Source organism: Pezoporus flaviventris, unplaced genomic scaffold (assembly GCF_033815535.1).
Source record: "Pezoporus flaviventris isolate CSIRO_AGI_PZ_B2104156 unplaced genomic scaffold, CSIRO_AGI_Pfla_v1 ptg000031l, whole genome shotgun sequence".
Lineage (NCBI taxonomy): Eukaryota > Metazoa > Chordata > Aves > Psittaciformes > Psittacidae > Pezoporus > Pezoporus flaviventris.
In genome coordinates, this window is record NW_026892579.1 from 62,210,011 (window position 1) to 62,229,788 (window position 19,778).

General features: G+C 42.1%; 1 protein-coding gene across 2 annotated transcripts in view; it reads right to left on the reverse strand.

Moving 5' to 3' along the window:
* The window catches only part of SPTLC3 (serine palmitoyltransferase long chain base subunit 3), a 93,321-nt gene extending 81,337 nt beyond the window's left edge, over nt 1–11,984 (reverse strand). The window contains exons 1-2 of one of the 2 annotated variants that reach the window (XM_061461536.1): nt 11,783–11,984; nt 11,291–11,457 (exon numbers count right to left, since the gene is read on the reverse strand). In XM_061461536.1, the coding sequence (XP_061317520.1) occupies nt 11,291–11,404 (114 nt within the window). In that variant the 5' untranslated portion in view covers nt 11,405–11,457; nt 11,783–11,984. Of the gene's footprint in view, nt 1–11,290; nt 11,458–11,603 lie in introns of both variants that reach the window. The other variant, XM_061461535.1, reaches the window with a different exon arrangement.
* Nucleotides 11,985–19,778: the final 7,794 nt, after the last annotated feature.

Genomic DNA, 19,778 nt, shown 5'->3' on the forward strand with positions numbered 1-19,778 from the left:
ACAGATCTCCCCCCAAAACAGTGTGCACAAATGCCTGATCACAGATACCTTTGTCATCAGGAAGCGCAGCTTGGGGACCACAGAGGGAGAAATGTGTCTTTCAGACACACTTGGATTTGTCTTTCGGAACACAAGCACAAAATTTTGTGGAAACACAAGTAATAGACAGAAAACTGAAATACAGGGACAGGCTGAGGCACTCTTGAAGAACAGCCCCAAGAAGCTTAAGAATGTACAAATGGCTGCTGCTGTTCCACTTGCAGGCTGACAGCTTTGAGGCTGCGAGAAGATTACCCAGGTTGAAGCCTCAGATAGACAAGTGTGAGTCACAGAGAGGGAAGTATGGCAGCACTTCAGACAGCATGAATCAGCAGCAGCAATAGGGAAGCAGAAACTCCAGTGGAAGTTCCTGGAGGAAGCAGAGTGCAGCATGATGTCAGCTGAAATGACTGAAAGTCTCAGCTCCCCATTGCAAAGTTCCATGTTCCTATAAATCCTCACTTCTTGGTAGGCTAAGGGGAAAAAACCAGATCTGTCGGAAGAGGGGGAATGACAGAGCACATGTCAAAGCCTGTGCTTGGCCAAATGAACAAAGGGAAGGGTACAGCTGAATAATTTATAAGACTGAGATGGTCAGAAGAACAGAGAAGACTACACTGTTTGCTCTCCCACATACTCAAAGTGCTACAAGAGGAAGAGAGTCACCTGGCCAGAACAGGTTTATGCTGACACGGGTGCACAGAGATGGTACCTGCCCTGGGAATTTGGCTCTTCTCCCTGCAGTTTTATAGTGAAGACATCACACTGAATGCTTTAGCTGTTTGGCTGAACTGGTACAGGGTGCACAGAGAAGCTGTGGCTGCCCCATCCCTGGCAGTGTTCAAGGCCAGGTTGAACGGGGCTTGGAGCAACCTGCTCTAGTGGAAGGTGTCCCTGCCCATGGCAAGGGGTTGGGACTGGATGAGCTTTAAGGTCCCTTCCAACCCAAACCATTCTGTGATTAATATATCCTAACCTGTGATATACCCCAGCTCCTCTTCAGTCTGGCGCACAACACAGCTGGTTCTTGCTGCCTGCTCTTCTCCTTAAATGACGTTTTCCTTCCCAATTCAACATCCATCCCACAGTGACAGCCCTCAGACAACAGTCTCACAAGACGTCTGGCTTGATTGCTTTCTAAAAGTGTTTCCTGTGGAAAAATTCGCTGCCAGGAATGGCAGGAATTCTCTGGCCGAGCCACTGGTCATTGTAGGGAGGTTTAATTTCCTGTTTTGCTGGGTAATGCCACAGACCTTGCCACAACAGACGTAAAGTTTCTTTAAATAGATATTTAAAAATAACAAGCCATGAAGAGAGTTCATACCTCTGGTGGCAGCAGAAACTGACCTGCATAGGCATCCCTGCCCATGGCAGGGGGTTGGAACTGGATGATCTCGAGTTCCTTTCCAACCCAAACCATTCTGATTCTATGATAAATTAAGGGATCTGTATGTATCATAGCCTATAAAACAGGATTTGAATCCCCACCACACATTTGCAAACAGCAAGCTCTGAGAGGTGGTGTGATGTTAGCTAATATTCTGGTGAAAACTCCAGTTTTATAGAGACTGTGGGAAAATAATGGAAGATTGGTGGGAAGGATTATAAATATAGTCAAATGACCTGCAGCTGAAGGTTAGAAAACACACGTATATCATACCAATTGTTGTTTAGTCGTGTGTGTTGGTTAAGTGGAAAATCTGTCTTTAAATAGCATAGGCCTGTGATTGACTTAGAATCAAACATGCTTGAGACATGCTGTAGGACAGATCAAAGCACAGGGGCAAACTCCACCTACACTGATCCCTGAAATACAGGAGAAAACAGCAGGTTTGGTCATCCTCTAGCACAGACTTCCATGGTACCTGCGTCTCCACTGGATGGTCCAATACTGAGTGCTGAACCTCAGTGGCTACTTTCCTGCCTATGTGGGCGCTGTCAGAAGCATGGCCTGAAATAGGTGATGGGGTGGTGGTTATCCCCCAGATAACTGAAATGGCTATGTATGGATTGCCATGGAAAACAGCACTGGATTCTTCTCACAAGTTAACAGGGAGATTGGAATGGTTGTTAGTTACTGGTCTTGGAGGTCTTGACTGTGAAGTTGTTGCATTATGGAGTAAAACAAGAGAAAGGAAAAAGGAAGCCAGAACTGCAAAGGCAATTGCGCAAGAATTACTGCTCAAGCAGAGCGGTGCTATGGACTGCAAGATACTGCAGAACAGTTGATAGTGTGTATTGCCAACAAATTGAGCTGGGGAGTGAGAGATCAGATGTGCTGTTCTTAGCTGCTGGCTGGGGTTAAAACATGTCAGTCCTTTTTGGTACTCGATGTGGGGCACGAAGGGTTTGAGACAGATTTGATTGGAATGTACTAGTTCAAACTTACAGTTATTTTTGCTGTTGAGCTGTTAATCGGCAGGCTTCTGTGCTTGTGATGGGCCTTGATTACCTTACTGTGTGTTAATGTCCAGTGCTCCTTGATGGCTGCTTTTTGTTTTCACTGCTTGCTGTTCTGATCATCATCTCACTCTGCTGTACCTGGGAACATTCTGATAACAACAATGGCTCATGTATTGATTATGGGATTCAGTCAGACAAGAGGTATCAAACTGCAGCTTCTAGAGGAACCTCCACCTCAGTCAAACCCTTGGTTATACCAGCAGTCATAAATGATACAGGTCATGTAGGTGCCATAACAAATACCTTGAGGGAAACTGGGGCTGTAACTCTGGGACCATCCGTGTGGCTGGTGAATAAATGAAAGCTGGTAAAACCAAGAAGTTACATTACAGGTGATGAGGAAACAAACGTGGAATAATCTTGTCCAAGCCGGTGTCCCACAATCAGAAATACATGGGATTACATCACCAGAAATGTTTTGCTGATGGCGAAAGTTAGCTCCTAAGCAAAAAAGCCATCCACCCCTGGCCACACCAACTCTGTTTCCATCTTCCACCCTGCCTGCCACTTCAAGGCAGGGAAGTGGAAAATGCCAAAACAGCAGAAATGAAGGTCTGGAAGATCCCCCCCAAATTGCTGCCACTGTAACCTCTTAGTGTGGGAGGGATTGACACCCCTATATTCCTTTAACCATAAAGTCTGAGGGGATTTTACACGTGTCAGCTGTAATGGATTCTAGAGCTGAAGTTGCTGCATTACACAGTAATAGCAATAATAAAGAAGCCACATCACAGATCTGTGGAGACGGAGGAAATGTGACCCCTGCCCTCTGACCTAAGGTTACCTTAGCAATAGGAAACGCCATTCCATTTACAAGGATAGCATTAATTTCCCCAGGGAAAGAGTATTATCTTGGGTATTGATCTGTTGGCAAGACAAACGATACTTTAAATGGCTGTTTTTAATTCAAGAGACTCCACAAGCAGGATTTGCTATTTGATCCATAGCCATCTTGCATGGATTCCTAAAGTGGGATCCTGTTGTGCCTCCCATGCTCGCAAGGTGGTAACTGTAAAACACTACCATATTCCAGAGGGGAAAGAGTAAATGATTCAAACCATTCAGATGCTTCAGCAAGTGGGAATATGTTAAGCAGCACAGCACAACTGAAGCTTTAGAACAACTCATTCATCAATACACACCTCCCCATCAAATAAAGTGACAAAGGAATACATTCTATTGGACATAATAGCCAAGACTGTGCTCAAGGGCTAGGGATAGATTAGATATTCCACGTTGCCTAACATCCCCAAACTAATGGTTTGATTGAAAGAATGAACGGGACTTTGAAGGAACAATTAAATAAGCTAACCAGTAGTAAAATAATGAACACTGGAGTTCACATCTTACTAAAGCAGTTTTTGTCTTAAATAGCCAGAATGTTCATAATCAAAACCCCTATGATTTTAATACAACACCTCCAGAATGAAATACAGTAAGCACTGAAATTCTCCCAGAATATTAACTCCAGAGGAAATGGAGTTAATGTAAATGTAAATCCTAGAGGCTGTACTGCAGAATTATGCTATGCTGGGTCCTTTTGATATTGATGGTCCTCATTGTTATTTTTTCCAGGAAGATAACGGGCATACACCAAGGAACACTACAAAATCGATTGGTGGTAGAATATCTCCTTCTTTGACACCATAAACACTGCTCCAGTTTTGAAGGCATGTGTTGTTTCAACACATCTGGTGAATCAGCCAGCATGGAGGCTGACATTCAGCATCTTGAGGGCTTAAAGCATCAAATAAAACATCTACTGGTGGAGCCTGGCTGGTTGAGTGGTTTAATTCCCTGACAGGATGAATGGAACACCCAATTCAGAGCATTATTGTAGTGATCCATTCACTCCTTTTTCTATATGTGTTTATTACGTGCCTCTAAATTTCCCTGCTCTACACCCCACAATCCCAAATGGGCACCTCCAGCTTTGCCAGCCTCAGTGGAAATGGTGTCTTAAGAAAGGGGGTGGAATTTGGGAAAATGATGGAACATTGGTAAGGATTATAAACATGCTCCTGCCTCTGCCAGCTCACACAGAGATGCAGGTAGTCCCCAAACAGCCATTATCTTATCCTATTGCCCATTATATTCATGAACTTGCTTCTGCAATGGACTGCAGTCAGCTATGTCCCTGGCTGACCTAGTAGATAGAAAATGCACATTATCTTGCCTGTATCTGAAAGCTAGACTGCTGTTTACAACTTACAAAGGTAGCTTATTCTCATGCTGAAGGGACATACTTGACAGGCAATGAGACTACCCACTTCAAGGCTTTCTTTACAAACTGTCTCTACTGAGCAAGAATAAGCTGCTTGCCAGGTAATTACCCACAGAAGCCCCACAGGGGTTCTGGTTCAATTTTGTCCATTTTTAGATCACTGCAGCTGACTATCACCAAAGAAATACTGTGTCCTCATGCTAAAGGGTCACAGACTCCCTTAGGATGGATGAGGCCTCAGCTGGTCTCTGGTTTGTCCTTGTGTTCAAAGGCAGCTCAACACCAGATTCCCAGCAGGGTGCTCAGGGCTTTTCCCAGCTGGGTCCTGAAAGCCTCCATGATGTAGGCTCCAGAGCAACATGTCCCAGTGCTGTTATCTGTATGTTGATGCTTTTTTTACCCCATATATGAAACCTCTCCAGCCTTCAGGCAACGTATGAACCATTAACCACTACTCTTTGAGCCCAATGATCCAGCCAGTTATTAACCCATATAGTAGTCTACCCATTGAGACCGTAATGTCCCAAGGAGCAGAAGAGGACAGTATTACTAGAGTCAGGGTAGATGACATCCATCATTCTGCCCTCATTCACAAATCTGGTCACTTCATCATAGAAGACAGTCAGACAAACATCGTTTGTATTTGTCACAACCGTGCTTGCTATTCCTTAACTTCCTCTATAGGAAACTACATTTCCTAAAAGTTATCCTGTCTTTTGAAAACACAGGAAACATTTGTCTTTCTGAACTTATCAGGGATGGACTTTGATATCTGTCAAACATGGTAGCCTGTGATATCACTATGACATCAGCCAGCACATTTGGATGCTTCCTTCTGATCCCGTTCACTTGTATAGGTTGGGAGTTCTCAATAGATCCAGGATTCGATTGTCTTCTGCTACTGGTAGTTTGACAACAAAGAGCCTGGGAAGACTTCAGTGGTGAAAGAAAGCATGGGATACCTCAGCCTTACCTGTGTCTGCAGTCACCGAGTTACCCACGCCATTCAGCAATGAGCCACATTTCATGTGTTTGTTCATTTACTACTAATGTAGCCGTAAAAGCTCTTCTTGCTTCCCTTGATGTTCCTCACAAATGTTGACTCTGGGTGAGCTTTGTATTCCCTAATACCATTCCTTCATGCCCCTGAAATGTTTGAAAATTCCTATTTCATAACCTAATTCCTGCTTCTGCCTTTTGTATACTGGTGTTTTTTTTTGCACTGGAGCTTAATCATGGGTTATCTGTTTAGCTGAGCCAGCCTCCTGATACATTGACTTGTTCCATGTTCTTGCACTAAGAGGAGGCTGTCCTTAAAGACCTGACATGCTCAGTCTTCCAAGCCAAAGCAAAGCACTATATGCTGGTTTTGCATATAGGCAGGGTTCAAACTACCAAAATTTAATTAGCTGGATTAAGACATTTCACGTGTTAACAGGGTAGTGAGTCCATCCCTACTGGAAACTTATTGTGCCATGTGATCCCCAGCCCTGCATGTAAATCTCATACAACACACATGTAACAGTGACTCTTGTAGCAATGCTTAACATGCCTACACACTTGTCACATCTCAGTTTGCAGAAAGACTTCTTCAACATTTCCTGCTTCCAATGCATTGAGCTCATCACATAGCAGAGTAAATGACAGAAACAAGGGTGTGGATCTGAGACCTGTGATTATTAGCTGAGAGTGCCGGTACAAAGCAGCAAATTTCTGGGGCTCGAAACCCAGAGAAGGCAGGAACTGAGGATGAGGAGGTCATGTCTGTGGTGCAGCTGAAGCAACAGGTGTAATAATTGGTAGAGAACTGACTGGAAACCAATTCTCTCTATTTACTTGTCATCACTACAGCTATGAAACCCAGAGGGCTTATGAAGATTGAGCTTTCCACTAATACATGCGCAGTGGAACAGGTTCAAAAGGTTTAGATGCCGCAGATGAAACAAGCTGGGGCCAGCAAAGTCCCCTTTTAGTTTGTTTTTACCCAAAGCAACACCAAGAAACGAAGATACTTCAGGAGAAGATGATTCTGTCGGTAGATCACTTTATGGTTGTGCAGCTGAGGCTGCAAACATTCGGAAGGGCTGTGTCTGATCAGCCTTAATCCTCTCTTCTTGATCTTCTCTCATTAATAAACCTTATCACGTGACTCTAATTGTGGGAATCAGCTTATATTTTCCCCACAGGACTCATTAACATTTGTATTGAGTTTGCATCCAAAATGCCCCAGTTGCACTAGCCACTGCATGAAATAAGAGCTATCTGTATATGTGAGAGGACAGAGCACAGAGAAATTACAGGGGGCATTTGCAGCATACAAGAAAATGACTCCTACGAGAACAGTTGCATGGCATATTCCTTTCATGACTTTCTTTTTAAACAACCAATGTTTTCTTTAAGATCTCCACTAGGGAGTAAGTGACATTGGAGTGCACAAAGAGGAGGAAGAAAAGCAGGGGAGCCAAAAGCATGACAGGTACTAAGACAGCTACTGGAATACCAAATCAATAGCAGAGTAGAACAGTTAGGAGGGGGTCCAGATGTCACAGGACAGAGGGTAAATATAACCAGCTTCTGAATTGTAGAGCCCCCAAATAGCAGAAGCTATCACATTTTGGGGCTTTCAAATAAGTGGGGCAGATGTTACTGGGTTTGACCTAATCCTAAGCTCTTTTTTTTTTTCTTCCAGAAGGGAGACTGAAAGCCCTGGAAAAGGCTGTTAGTGCTGTTAACTGCAAGTGAAGTGCCATTCTCAATGCAAGCTAATGCCATTCTTAGTGCAGAACAGAAAAAGCGAATTTGCAAATAGCTTTATACTGTCTTGAAGGCATCCAAGGAAATGATCTATCAAAAAAATTGCTGCATGTGTACTTCAGGAAAAAATGTTTCTATTAGACAAACATATTTATTGTTTTAAAAATCCAATCTTCTCTACAATGGACACCCAATCAACAGCAACATAACAGCAAAAGAAACCATTGTTAGGAAAGTACCTTCTCCTGAATACTACAATTGCATGAATAAATAGGTTACCTATTGAACTGTGCTTTGGATAAAAGCAAGTCCAGGCTACAAGTTCTGAAAGAACATATCTTAAAAGCTCTAATGAAGTGAAAGACATGGCGCTCAACCAAGCCAAAGCTTATGTCTCACTGTGGCCCACCTTCCAATGAATCATAGCATCACAGAATGGCTTAGGTTAGAAGGGACTTTAAAGTTCATTCAGTTCCAGCTCTCTGCTACAGGCAGGGACACCTTCCCCTAGACCAGGTTGCTCCAAGCCCTGTCCAACCTGGCCTTGAACACTGCCAGCGATGGGGCAGTCACAGCTTCTCTGGGCAATCTGTGCCAGTGTCTCACCACTTCTATTGAGAAGAACTTCTTCCTAATGCGTAATCTAAATCTCCCCTCTTTCAATTTAAAGCCATCCCCCCTTGTCCTATTCCTACATGTCCTTGTAAAAAGTTCCTCTCCAAATTTCTTGTAGCCCTTCTTTAGGTATTGGAAGGCTTCTATAAGGATATGCGCTATAAGGAATACAAGGATGCATGGCTGTGGGGATGTGGTTAGGCCTGGGTTCATTACTATGTGGGAATCTGTGCTATCAGCTAGAATTGAGTGAGTCAGACTTAAAATAATCACAGAAGCTATTCCAACCAGGAGTCCCACCCCAAAGGGGTAGATCTCTTTCCCCACAAAAGCAGTATCTCTTCTGGTAGGATGCTTCCCTGCTTCTTTATCACTCGGATACCTCCTTTCCTGTCCTTGGTATGCCACAGCTTGCTAGAAGCAAAGAGAACCTCCCTACTCGCCCACATTTGATCATCCCTAATTGCCTTCCCCAAACCATTAAACAAAATCCTTTCTTTGGTAACCTGGGGGTTTTGCTGTATCAGAATTGCTTCTCTCTTTCTGTTGTGCACTCAGAGACACAAAAAATGCCCTTACATCATTAAGATGAGAAACACATTGTTCCTGCGCCAGTGTTTTCCAAAGCAGCGGTTCCAAAGCCAGCATTTCCTGAAGCCAGTGCTTCCTGTGGGCTCCCTAGAAAAAAGGGGTTTATGGGGCAGATTTCTGCAAAGCCTGATGTTCCAGTCAGTCAGTTGTGTGCAGCTATTGCTACATAATACTGGCTTAGAAGCCTTCATTGTGCCATGCCCTTGCTGCAGCCTCTGTACCACCAGTTGCCTCTCTCAAACCAGCACTCTCGCCTCTCCTCCTTGCAAAGTAACACAGCTGTAACCAACCCCGAGAGTTTCAGAACTGCCACAAGTCTTCAGTGTTAGAACCAGCATCAGTCATGTCCCCTGAATATCCTAGCACTGTATTTCACCTCCAATATAAGGTGTTTAGTAGTGAATTAATTTATTCAATAAGCAGCAAAGTACATATACGTGTGCGTGCATGTGTGTGAAAGTGCTAGGGGAAATTGGGTCAAGGTGGAGAAAGAGCAAAAGAGAAGGGAGGAGGGAGGATGACTGCAATCATGACAAACCTGGGTCTGGTCCCTCACAGAATTCCTTGTGCACCCAGCTGCCATACTGCCTACTCTTCAGATCCCAGCTGTGAAGTGGGAAGCACACCTCAGCGAGGTGTTGCAAATACAAACACCCTGGAAGACTGCGTGAAGTGGTGCACCTAGAGCAGTATGCCATGTAAACAGCTCAGGTAGGAAGGAACAGTATCTGTTCATGTGGAATAGGATAAAGCATAAGTACCCAACAGGGTGAGGCAGCTGGGGTGGAGAAACAGACCAGACAGGAATGGGGAGATTCCTACCAGGAATGAGATTCCTGGTTCATACAGGACTCCTGTCTGTTATTGTTTCCTTCTTTCCTAATCTGTGTTTGAAGCAGGAGAGAGGTGAAATGGCATGTAATTCAGAACACAGTGCTAGACCCGGACATACCAAATCTGCCTGCGATAAGCCTCCTGAACTTTCTACGGCTTCACTTCCTCACCACTTCCTCAGCCATGGATGGTATTTGTCAGTGGTTCAGTGCTTCTTTCACACATCACATGGCAGGGTAAAGCCTCTTTTCCTTCAACCACATGGTGTTTGTAAGACCTTACAAATCTAGCAGATACATCTACTAACATTTTCTTCCATTTCTTTGCCACCCCTTTCAGGCCAATCTTTATTTCCTTTTTGCTCACCCTCAGCAATATTCTTCTTTACTTCTCTAGCCACAGCTTTCCTATTAAGGAGGGTATTCTAACTAATCCCCTCATGGGAGTCTACTGCTTTCAAAGCTGCTCACTTGCAGAAGGTTAGCAATAACTGAATGGCAAGGCTTATTGAAATTTGCCACTCAAAGTGAAAGCAGAGATTTCAGACATCATTGTGGCAAACAGCTAATATGGAAAATGATGACATATAAAAGGATGCCAGATTAGGTTTCTGGAAGTGAATCCCAAGAAAGGCCTTTCAATCATTGCACAAGGATTTTTGCTTTCCTCATCCTACTACACAAGCCAAAGATTGGGAAACACCGGTACCAAGGGAGACACCTAAAGCAGACAACCATTAAGCATGACACTGGGTGTGCCTTCATTAGAGTGCTAGGTGTGTGAGAGCCCCATTTCGAGAAAGATATAAGATAGCAGTTTGGTTCTAAAACAGTGGAGCCGTCACCACAGCCACTGTCTAAAGCTTTCAGCAGGGATGGTCAGGTCAGTGCTCAGGCTCCAGAAGCAACCTTCTCCTCTCCCCTCTCACCATCACACCCCATGGTAAAGCCAGCCTTTTGCTCGTCGCTACAAGACTTTCTACTAATGACCACATCGTGATCCAGAATTAGGACACTTCAAGGCAGGCTGTAGGTTCTCAGAACAGGCATCACAGACAGACAACCTGTAGATTTGGGTTCTTTTGGCAGAGGCAAACCTTTGGTTTTGTGGTTTATTCTTTAGGTTGCTACCTGCCAACCGTGCTACAAAACGTCCATGTAAATGAGGAGCACTGGTTTCAAAGAGAACACCTTGAGAAACTAGGAAGCAAACTGGCTCAGATTTTAAGCAGTACAAGACTGGAGAGAGCCAGCGTCAGTAAAGTGCAGGCATCAGTTAAACCAACCTTGCAGTAACGTAAACATCAAGAAAAGATAGCTTCCCCTGCATGTGGTTTTTTTTTGGTTGTACTTGTACAGCAATAAATCACACTTTATAAACTAATCCACACACACTTTAAATTGATAAAACAGCGTTCCATTAGTGGTTAATGCAACATAAAGTCAACTCCACCATTGGTTAAGCTTTAAGAAGGAAACTACTGCATTTCAGCGTGCAAGTGTTTGCTGTGTTCGATATGAACTAGAGACTAGTTAATCTGCAGGACCAGCAATAAGTTGCTGGAGCATTCATAACTCTCATTGCAGTTTAGGATGACAGAAAAAAAATCAGTGTCAGGTCCCAAGATTGTAAAACTGAACATATAAACCCAATCCATGCAACCTGTTCAATGGAGACCAAGACTGCCATGAAACTAGCTTAATAAGTAATGGTGCAACTACTTATTTGTTTTCAATATTGAGGCAATTAGGGTAAACAATTAAACCTTACCTTCATTCCTTTCGTAATTCCATTTTTCTTATAGATTCCACTTTTTAAGAAGTTATTCTGTTTCTGATGATGGTGATGTAGATGTCCATTGCAGACAGCATTGGGATTAGCCATCTGTTTAAATTAGTCAGATTCCCAGTTCTCTAAGGGTATCTCAGGTTTTTCTACTACAAAAAAGACAGTGGGACGAGCAGATAAAGTTCTTGGTTAAGGCCTGAAAGATATCCAACTGGTCTGTCAGGATTTTCCGGGATGAGAGGAAGATCTATCTTTTGCAATACCTTAGAAACCTAAAACTGTTTCTTTCATATACCTTCAGCCCCAGCAGGCTAGATCGCGAAATACATAGCAGGACGTGTGCTCTTAAAATCTCTGAGGAATACGTCTCATTGCTGGCTATTGTATGAACACAGCTTCTATGAGTCAACAAGGCTGCTGCAGCTATCAAGAAGTGGGTGGATTCAGAGGCGGAGACACTTAAAGATACATTACCTCTTAAACATCTCCCAGTGAGGAGCATTAGAGTTTCTCCTCCTGGTTACACTGAATGTAGAGCTATGTTACTCCGTTTAGAATAATAAAATGCTTGGAAAATTTAAATAGGGTAATCTTTAAAATTACAAGGTTCTTCTTGCTCAGAGTGTATTGGCTGAAAAAGTAGTATTTCACTGAGTGGAACAGAACAGCTTTTTTTTCTTTTCTGTTTGTTTTTTAATCTCTTCTTATATAAGTAGCATGATAGAAACAACATTAATCCTGCAAGGAAATGGAAAACGTTTCAGTATTTAAATGACATTTTACCTAGAGCTAGAAAAAATATATTTAGCTCGATCCTACAGATGTGTGCACAGGTGTTTACTGAAGTGAACTGTCTCTTTAAAATCAGTTTGGCCAGTAATAGGATAAATGGCATGCTATTATAACTAAGAGGAAATGGACTTTTATAAAGTTTATTCATCTAGTTTTAAAACAAGTTAGGTTTTAATCACATATGAAATTACTAACCAGGACTAACACACATCCTTGCTTCTAAGACACGAGGAAATACTCGCATATAGCGTCTTTGCTGAAGCAAATTCTCATGTTTCAGATTTTAGTGGCAAAACATGAAAGCGTAAGAGTGTCTGGCAGCATCTGATAGAATCTCTTCCTCCCCAAATGATTACAATTATTACTGAGAGAGATTAAAGGAAAGCGTATTATAATATCCATTTTGGAAAACAGTAAGGATGAAAGGCTGGGAGAATAAAAACACTTGGAGTGTTTTAACTAGAAAAAATTACCGTGTCAGCAATGAAATGTAAGTGATGTACAGAAAAAGCAGCCTACAGCCTGAGCATGTAGAACTTAAATATTTAGTGAGCCACTGTAAAGGGAAACACACTGCATTGGTTTTGAAAACTTGTCTTAGTCATGTATTGATTTCCTAGCATGTATTTTCTCCTTTGAAGTGGTTTGCAAAGTGGTGTATCTTCAATGGAAAATTAGGAAATCTTTTGGTCCCTACCTAACATAGACCTGAAATGTGTTTAAAAGAAGTATCTCTGCATCTTCCCCTCTACATTTCACCTCATTTCAGAGGTGGCCTGCTGAAACTTCCATCAAGACCTGCAGAAAACCTCCATGATACACTATGGAGTACACCAACTGAAAAAGCAGTCCATTTATAACCAGGTTTGATTTTTATATCCTTTGAAAGAAGCCTTCTACTACATATTTCATTTAATAAGACAGTAGTAGTTTTGGTCAAGAAAATAGCCCCTTAACTGACCAGAATGACACAGAAAGAGTAAAATATCAAAATGCTTTGCTTCACAATTATACCAGATTCACCATCAGAACTCAGATTTCCTAGGTTTGCCTTTTTGGTGTTTTTTCCTAGGCCAGACTGCCTCATTTCTTTGTGAAACAGTCTTTTTTTAGGCTTCATTAAGGCATCTGCAAGGATAACTCAATTACAGATTAATCATGAATATGTAGTGATAAGATAAATTGGTCATGATAAGGGGCTAGGAGTTCATATCTACAAGGAGAAGACAGAGATTAGGACAAGCCAGAAGAAGGCTGAAAGAATGGTTAGTAATACTTTCCTACATCTCTCTCACCCATGGTACCACGACAGATGCAGCACAATGATATAGAGCATACTCTGCTCCTGGCAACACCCTCCCACCAAAATCTGTCTTCATTTGGGAATTGCTTCCTTGACTGTCACAGCAAAACTAAACCCTGTAAAACACATCATCTGTTCAGACAGTGACTGATCATCTTGATCCTGCTGTGATAAAGACAAGAAAACTTACCAGAGTAGACTTCTTTCCCTTAACAGTCTCAGCACCTCTGCCATATATGCTTCCCAACAGACTCAGCACCTTTCAGGGCACAAAGTGATATAATTAACATCTCAGGTGTGTCTTATTCTTTTTCTTTTTCCAATTAGGTTTATGGGGAAGTAGAATCTGATTAAATAACAGTTCAGGTGATGCAAATTCTGTCTCTAATCCAGGCTGTAAGTCTACACCTTTTATCTATTTCAAGGCCTATGAAATATCAGTGCCCTTATATGAATAAAAAAGGGAATTAAATATGCTATATTAATTTTAGCTTTCAATGTCTGTAATGTTTAAGATCACAAACACCACAAAAAAATAGACTACTTTTAAATAAGAATTTAAATGAGCAATTTTAAAACCCTCAGAAAACAGCTATCCTTTAGGGTCTCTTTTAACCACACTGTAAAAGTCAGAGCTCACAAAACAAATACCACTGAGGGCTGAGTAAAATTCCTGCCTTGATTCCATTCACAGCAAAAGATTTACAGAAGGGATGAGTCTGGACAAATACACACAGATGATCTGTAAACAGGATGTGGTATTTCTCCTGCAGAAAAAGAAGTATATTGAATTGTGCCCTTTAGAACTCCATCTTATTCAAAACCATCTGTTACTCAGGCTTCTATAACCGTATTTATCATGCTACTGATTAGCTGTGTCTAAATCTAGTTGAAATATGAAAGTCTATGCATTCTGGACACTGGGGAAAGGACTCAGTAATGTACTTTGCAACACCAAAATGACCAGCAGTGGTACCCTGTCTCTTTTTACCATTCTGGGAGGCAAGAGATAAAAAAACCTTACTATGCTGACTATACAAGAACTGTGTGCATTTAACTGCAGGGGACCCCAATCCTGCTAAGATTGTATGTGCTCCTCACTTTGGTGGCTTGGGTTCTGGTCAGAAGTTACCCTTCATACATTGGCAAGAAGATGATGAATTTCTAAGGTCATTAGCAGACCACACACCATGCTCTATGCAGATGCCAGTAAAGCTTGTAAGCCATGGCTAGGACTACTATAAATCTGTAGGAAAACCATCAGTGAATTCCCCAGATCTAAGTTTTATCCTTTGCTTTGTCGTTATCATGTCAACGCCATTGGGTCTTTGCTGACTCACCTCTTGAAATCCGGATAAAAGTGTTTAAATCCTTTGTAAACGCACTGGGACTAATTGATAAGGAGTGTGGTGGAAAGTAAAATATATACAGTTAATTAGCAGAGGTTTAACAACAGAGCAGGGAGAGAAGGGAGGGGTAGGGCTCTGTCTGAGCAGTCTCTCAGTACTTGAAGAAAACCACTTTTCTGCTATGCATTACCACTGTTACACAGGGTAGGTTAAAAGGTCGACCTTGGCTGATGAATTCAAGAAATAGGGACAAAACCATCTAACCTTCCATTAGACTTCCAGCCCAGTCAGACCATGTAGAGTCATTAGGGTGGCCACAGGGTCCCCATGCATGATAGCACCACTAGATTACCTACTGATAAAAAGAGTACATGTTGCAAGAAAGCGTGAGAGCTGATCCCCAGAAACTGTAATGTCATAAGCCAGAATGATTTCCACACGGCCCGTGCTCATCCCAGAGAACAGTTCCAGCATAGTTGTGAAATGGTCTTACAGTGAGGTTGCAAGACCTTGATGATTTCCCTTCATGACAGGTGTAAATTTACGTGCCACATGAAACAATAAGGAGCTACACAAAGGCAACTACCGTTTTTACGCTTATTTTCATTGGACAGACACCAGTGTCAAACCAGAGCTCAAAAAACTGGGTGCCTAACTCAGTTCCTTTGTTAAAAGTCATGGTTCTAATAACATTTAGTTTAGCTGCAGAGCATGCCCCCAGTTAAAAAGCACTCCTGCTCTCCCAATTGTTTATCTTACAACAGTAGTCTGCCTTATAAATTCTGTGTACCATTTTTGGCTTATTCTCTGTTTAGGACCCCAGTACATTGGGTACCTGTGGACCCATGAATATTGGAGACAATTCCTGCACTGGATATGTAAATGACTTACAATATAGCAACACCAGTGAGGCTGAAATAAATGAACAAGTAGGGAGACGCAACAATAAACTGACATAAGCAACAGCAAGCATCAGGTATCAGCTGGTCAGTCATCTCCCTGGGTGTCTTTCCAGAGTCACCCAGGCTTCATCAACACTGGCTATAGGCTCAACTTCTTAAATGTTCAAATGGAAGAACCTCAATCCACCTATGCTTCTTTAAACCCTATCTGAGTAGGGATATCTCCCTATTACCTGGGCATGAAACTGCACACCAGTGCTGATGGATCCCCTCAAGTGCCCTTGCACAATTACCCTTTGGTGGATAGAAAAAAGCTTTGAAATTGGTTAGGAAATAATAGTAGAGCATCTCAGAACCAAGACCCAACGGCATAGGTGGATGCATGCAACTAGCATTGCATCAGAGACATTGCAACATGGTACAACGATCAGGGCTCCTCCAGCTCTGGCAGGTCCATGCATCATCTGCAGAACCCTGGGGCTGGCACAGATCCCCTATTTCACCTCTGCAGACTGGGTGCTGGAGAGAAGAGCACAAACAGGCTTCTCAGTGATGAGGTAGAGGGGGCTATATATATTGTTTGACTTACATCAGATATTAGTGTCTGGGAAGTTCAACCACAGGGGAACCTACAGTTTTGCTGGGTTGTGTGAAATCTGGAAGAGAGGTTGTGAGATCTCCAGAACAGGAAGGTCCTGCCAACAAGGAAGTCTTGCACCACTTAAGAGATAAAGTTCATTGAATTTACTGCAGAAAAAGCTTACATTTTTGCAAGAGAAAGCACAGCCAGAAGTGTGGGCACAGGTAGAAGAAGCTACGTACAGGCCTAGGAACCAGGGCAGCAGGCAAGGACTTGGTGGGTGCAGTCTGACATCCTTACAGCCTGTTGTTGGACCCATCTATTGAAGAGACAGATTAGACTTATTCAGTCACTTCATTACTTGTTATAAAAACCTGAGTGAAGCAAGAATGCCAGTGTAGCACTTTTGTCCTGTCAGCACGAACAAATGACTGTGTGCCAGGAAGCAACCTCTTTTTTGTATTTACTTTTTCTCCACAAGCCTCTATCGAGTCTTGATGAGTTTTCCTCAACATTGCTCCTGTTCTAAGGGACAAAGAGGTTGCCATTCTGCTGACAGATGTCCTTCCTTCAAATCTCAGACTGCAACTAAATCTTAAAAGGGGTGAAAGCCTCTTCAAAGACTAACGGATGAAGAAGTGTTGCTTCATAAGTCAAAATGTGACTCCAGCCTTCTGAGCTTCATTGATTTTCCCTAGAAAATTCACTCTGGTTTGTGAACTATCAGGGTGCAAGGACTTCTTAGGGATCATGGATTTAAGCACCTAAGGAAAAAAATCCTATTGTGCAAACTTGCAGTATTGATGCATGGATTCACACATTTGAGGGGTCTATAAATGACTGAAAATTTCATTTGCTATACTATGAAACTGCAGCACTCCATGCAACTGTCTTGCATTGAAAAAAACTGATTATCTTATTTTTTTCCTCCAAATGGGCCTTGAAAATTTGTTGTTATTCGGTATAGCAACAGCCCAGAGAGATTTGCTGATTTTTAATCGCAGAGGTTGGACATCACTACACAGAGGTGGGACTGAAACCTGCTTTCAGACTCATGCTTCAAGGAGGAGCATAATACAGCTCTGTAGAAAGTCACAGGCACACTGATACATGATGAGCACTTCCACAAAGAAAATACAGAATTCCACATTTTTCCATGGAGGTGGCATTTTCTGCTCCCTGCTTGCCATCTGATCTCCTGTCTCTAAAAGGAAAAAAACCCTCTATAAACTCCTCAAAATCCATCTTTGGGCAGTCCAGAACAGGTGTCACCTTTAAAACTTGACGCACCTCATTAATCCTCTCCAGCTCTTTTCTTTGATGGATGGCTCAAGGGAAGCTCTTGGGAAACAGCATGAAGCAGGCAGAGACTTGATCTTTTACATTTTCCATCTGAATTTCATCCATATTGCTTTATCATCGTAATCTATTGTTTCTCTCTTGCTTTCAGATTTTTGCAGGCAGGCTCCCAGTAATGCACAAAGAGCTTTTGGCCTTCATCCATCCTGCCTGCCCACAAAATCCTCAGTGGGATCAGGAAAAAAAATCCCACAGACAAACACAGGGTAGCCACTGAAAATTTTGGGAATTCATATTGCATAGCAGCAAAGCAGTGATATATATATATTTATTGGGAATTGAAGGTTTACTTTGATATGACCTGTGTGAAATCTGCATTACATATAAATCATAAATCAATGCACCCATTGAAAAGATGTGGAGAACGAGGTGCCCTGTATGAACACTTGTAAGACCACCCAGGCTGGCAGTTCCACATGCTTTCAAAACATTTCCTTCAGGCTTATAACTCCTGTAAAGACAGAGGTGAACTCAGTTGAATAACTTGATTACACTATGCTAATGAAGGGATCGGAAAATGGTTTTAAAATGTTCTTACCTCAGAAGCTGTTGGTTTGAGGGACTGGAGTGCCAGGGAAAGGCAAGAACGCTTGACGAAACCTCTGTCGAGAGAGGAGTAAAGTGTGAGTAATTTACATGTAGATATGTTTCTACTAATTGCTCTCTCTGAGGAGAAAGGGGAGAAGATTTCCTCACACCTACATGAAAGTACGTGTTTTCACAGGGAAGCTCAAACACTGCTGACTAGAGCAGATGCTCTATTTATGCTGCTTGCCCGTGGTGCAGAACATGGTCTGAATTTGGCATCCCACCAGCTCTATGTCTTTTGATTTAAGTTTGTAGGCTCTTCAGAACAGGGCTCTTGCATACCGAACACCACACCTCCAAGTGCTTGTATAACAGTGGAAATAAATTCTCTTTCCTTGGAATGCAGAATAAACCTCACCAGACAATTCTGCTGTTTGATGTCAGTGCAAACAGAACTCACATGCACTAGTGAAGTTAATTCAAAGCAGACAGTATCACATGAATTGCCAGATCATTACTGATAACCCAAGTACCCTCAATTGCAGTGGACACATCTTAACCCCCAAACTAAACATGGTATGCATAAAGTTTCTCATTTTAATGCTGCATTCTGTTACACCCTCCTTGGTTGTACTTACTGTTTCAGCACTACGGGGAGAAACTGCATTGAAACCTTAATGTACATTTCTCTGAGCAACAAATGCAGCTAAAAGGAGATGCATGAACTAAGTGCAGTTGCTTTACTAATTTGAGTTATGCAGGACACTACTGTAGGTCTGAATGCCAGATCATCTGATTCTTGCTTAGGTATCTCGTTTCTGTTATTTTACCACCTTAATGTGTAGCTGTTAAAAAGACAAATACATCCTGTTTCTTGCTACCCACAGATGTCATTCCCTCCTCCATAAGTGTCGAAGTTTCATTCTCCATTTGCACTATAATAATATATTATTTAAGTGAATATATGTCAGGGGAGTAACGACTGTGAATAAGTTACTAGTTGTAGCAGACATCTTCAATTTCTAATGATATTATACTCCTAACATTTGCCAGCAGTGTGTCAGCAGCTGGCATAAGTTTTGGTTGACATCTGAAAAACACTTTAGATTATGAAATCCATAGTTTGTTTACTATATACTAGTAAAAGATGACAGACTGGCATAACCTAAGCTTCATGTACCAACATGCGCACATCATTTTGGATGTTATCCTTGAACTGTGAAAGGAAACCACACACTTCACATCTCCAGTTTATATTCCACAGCCATTAATGTTGAAATCTACTATTTAGGCCACTGTTCAGATAAAATTAATAACATTCTCTGGTTGGGTTTTTTTTCCCTGCTTATCATCAGAAGTACAGATCTTAAATATCCTAAATCTGCAGTAGCTCACTTACGTAAACAAAGGAGGCTATAAGTTATGAGCAGGAAAAACCCCAACAACACTAGGCTTCCAGGTAGCCAAGTTTCTACTAGTTAATCAGATGTATCATGAAGGAAAAGCATCATGATTCAGGATAACTCTTACTATGATTAGCAGTTTCTGCTGTCTTCTTGGCATGTGATTCTTATAGATATTTTTGGAAGTCAATTAATATTACAGGGCTGTGCTTGTCTGGACCATTTAAACCTGTTTACCTGCCCATGGCAGGGGG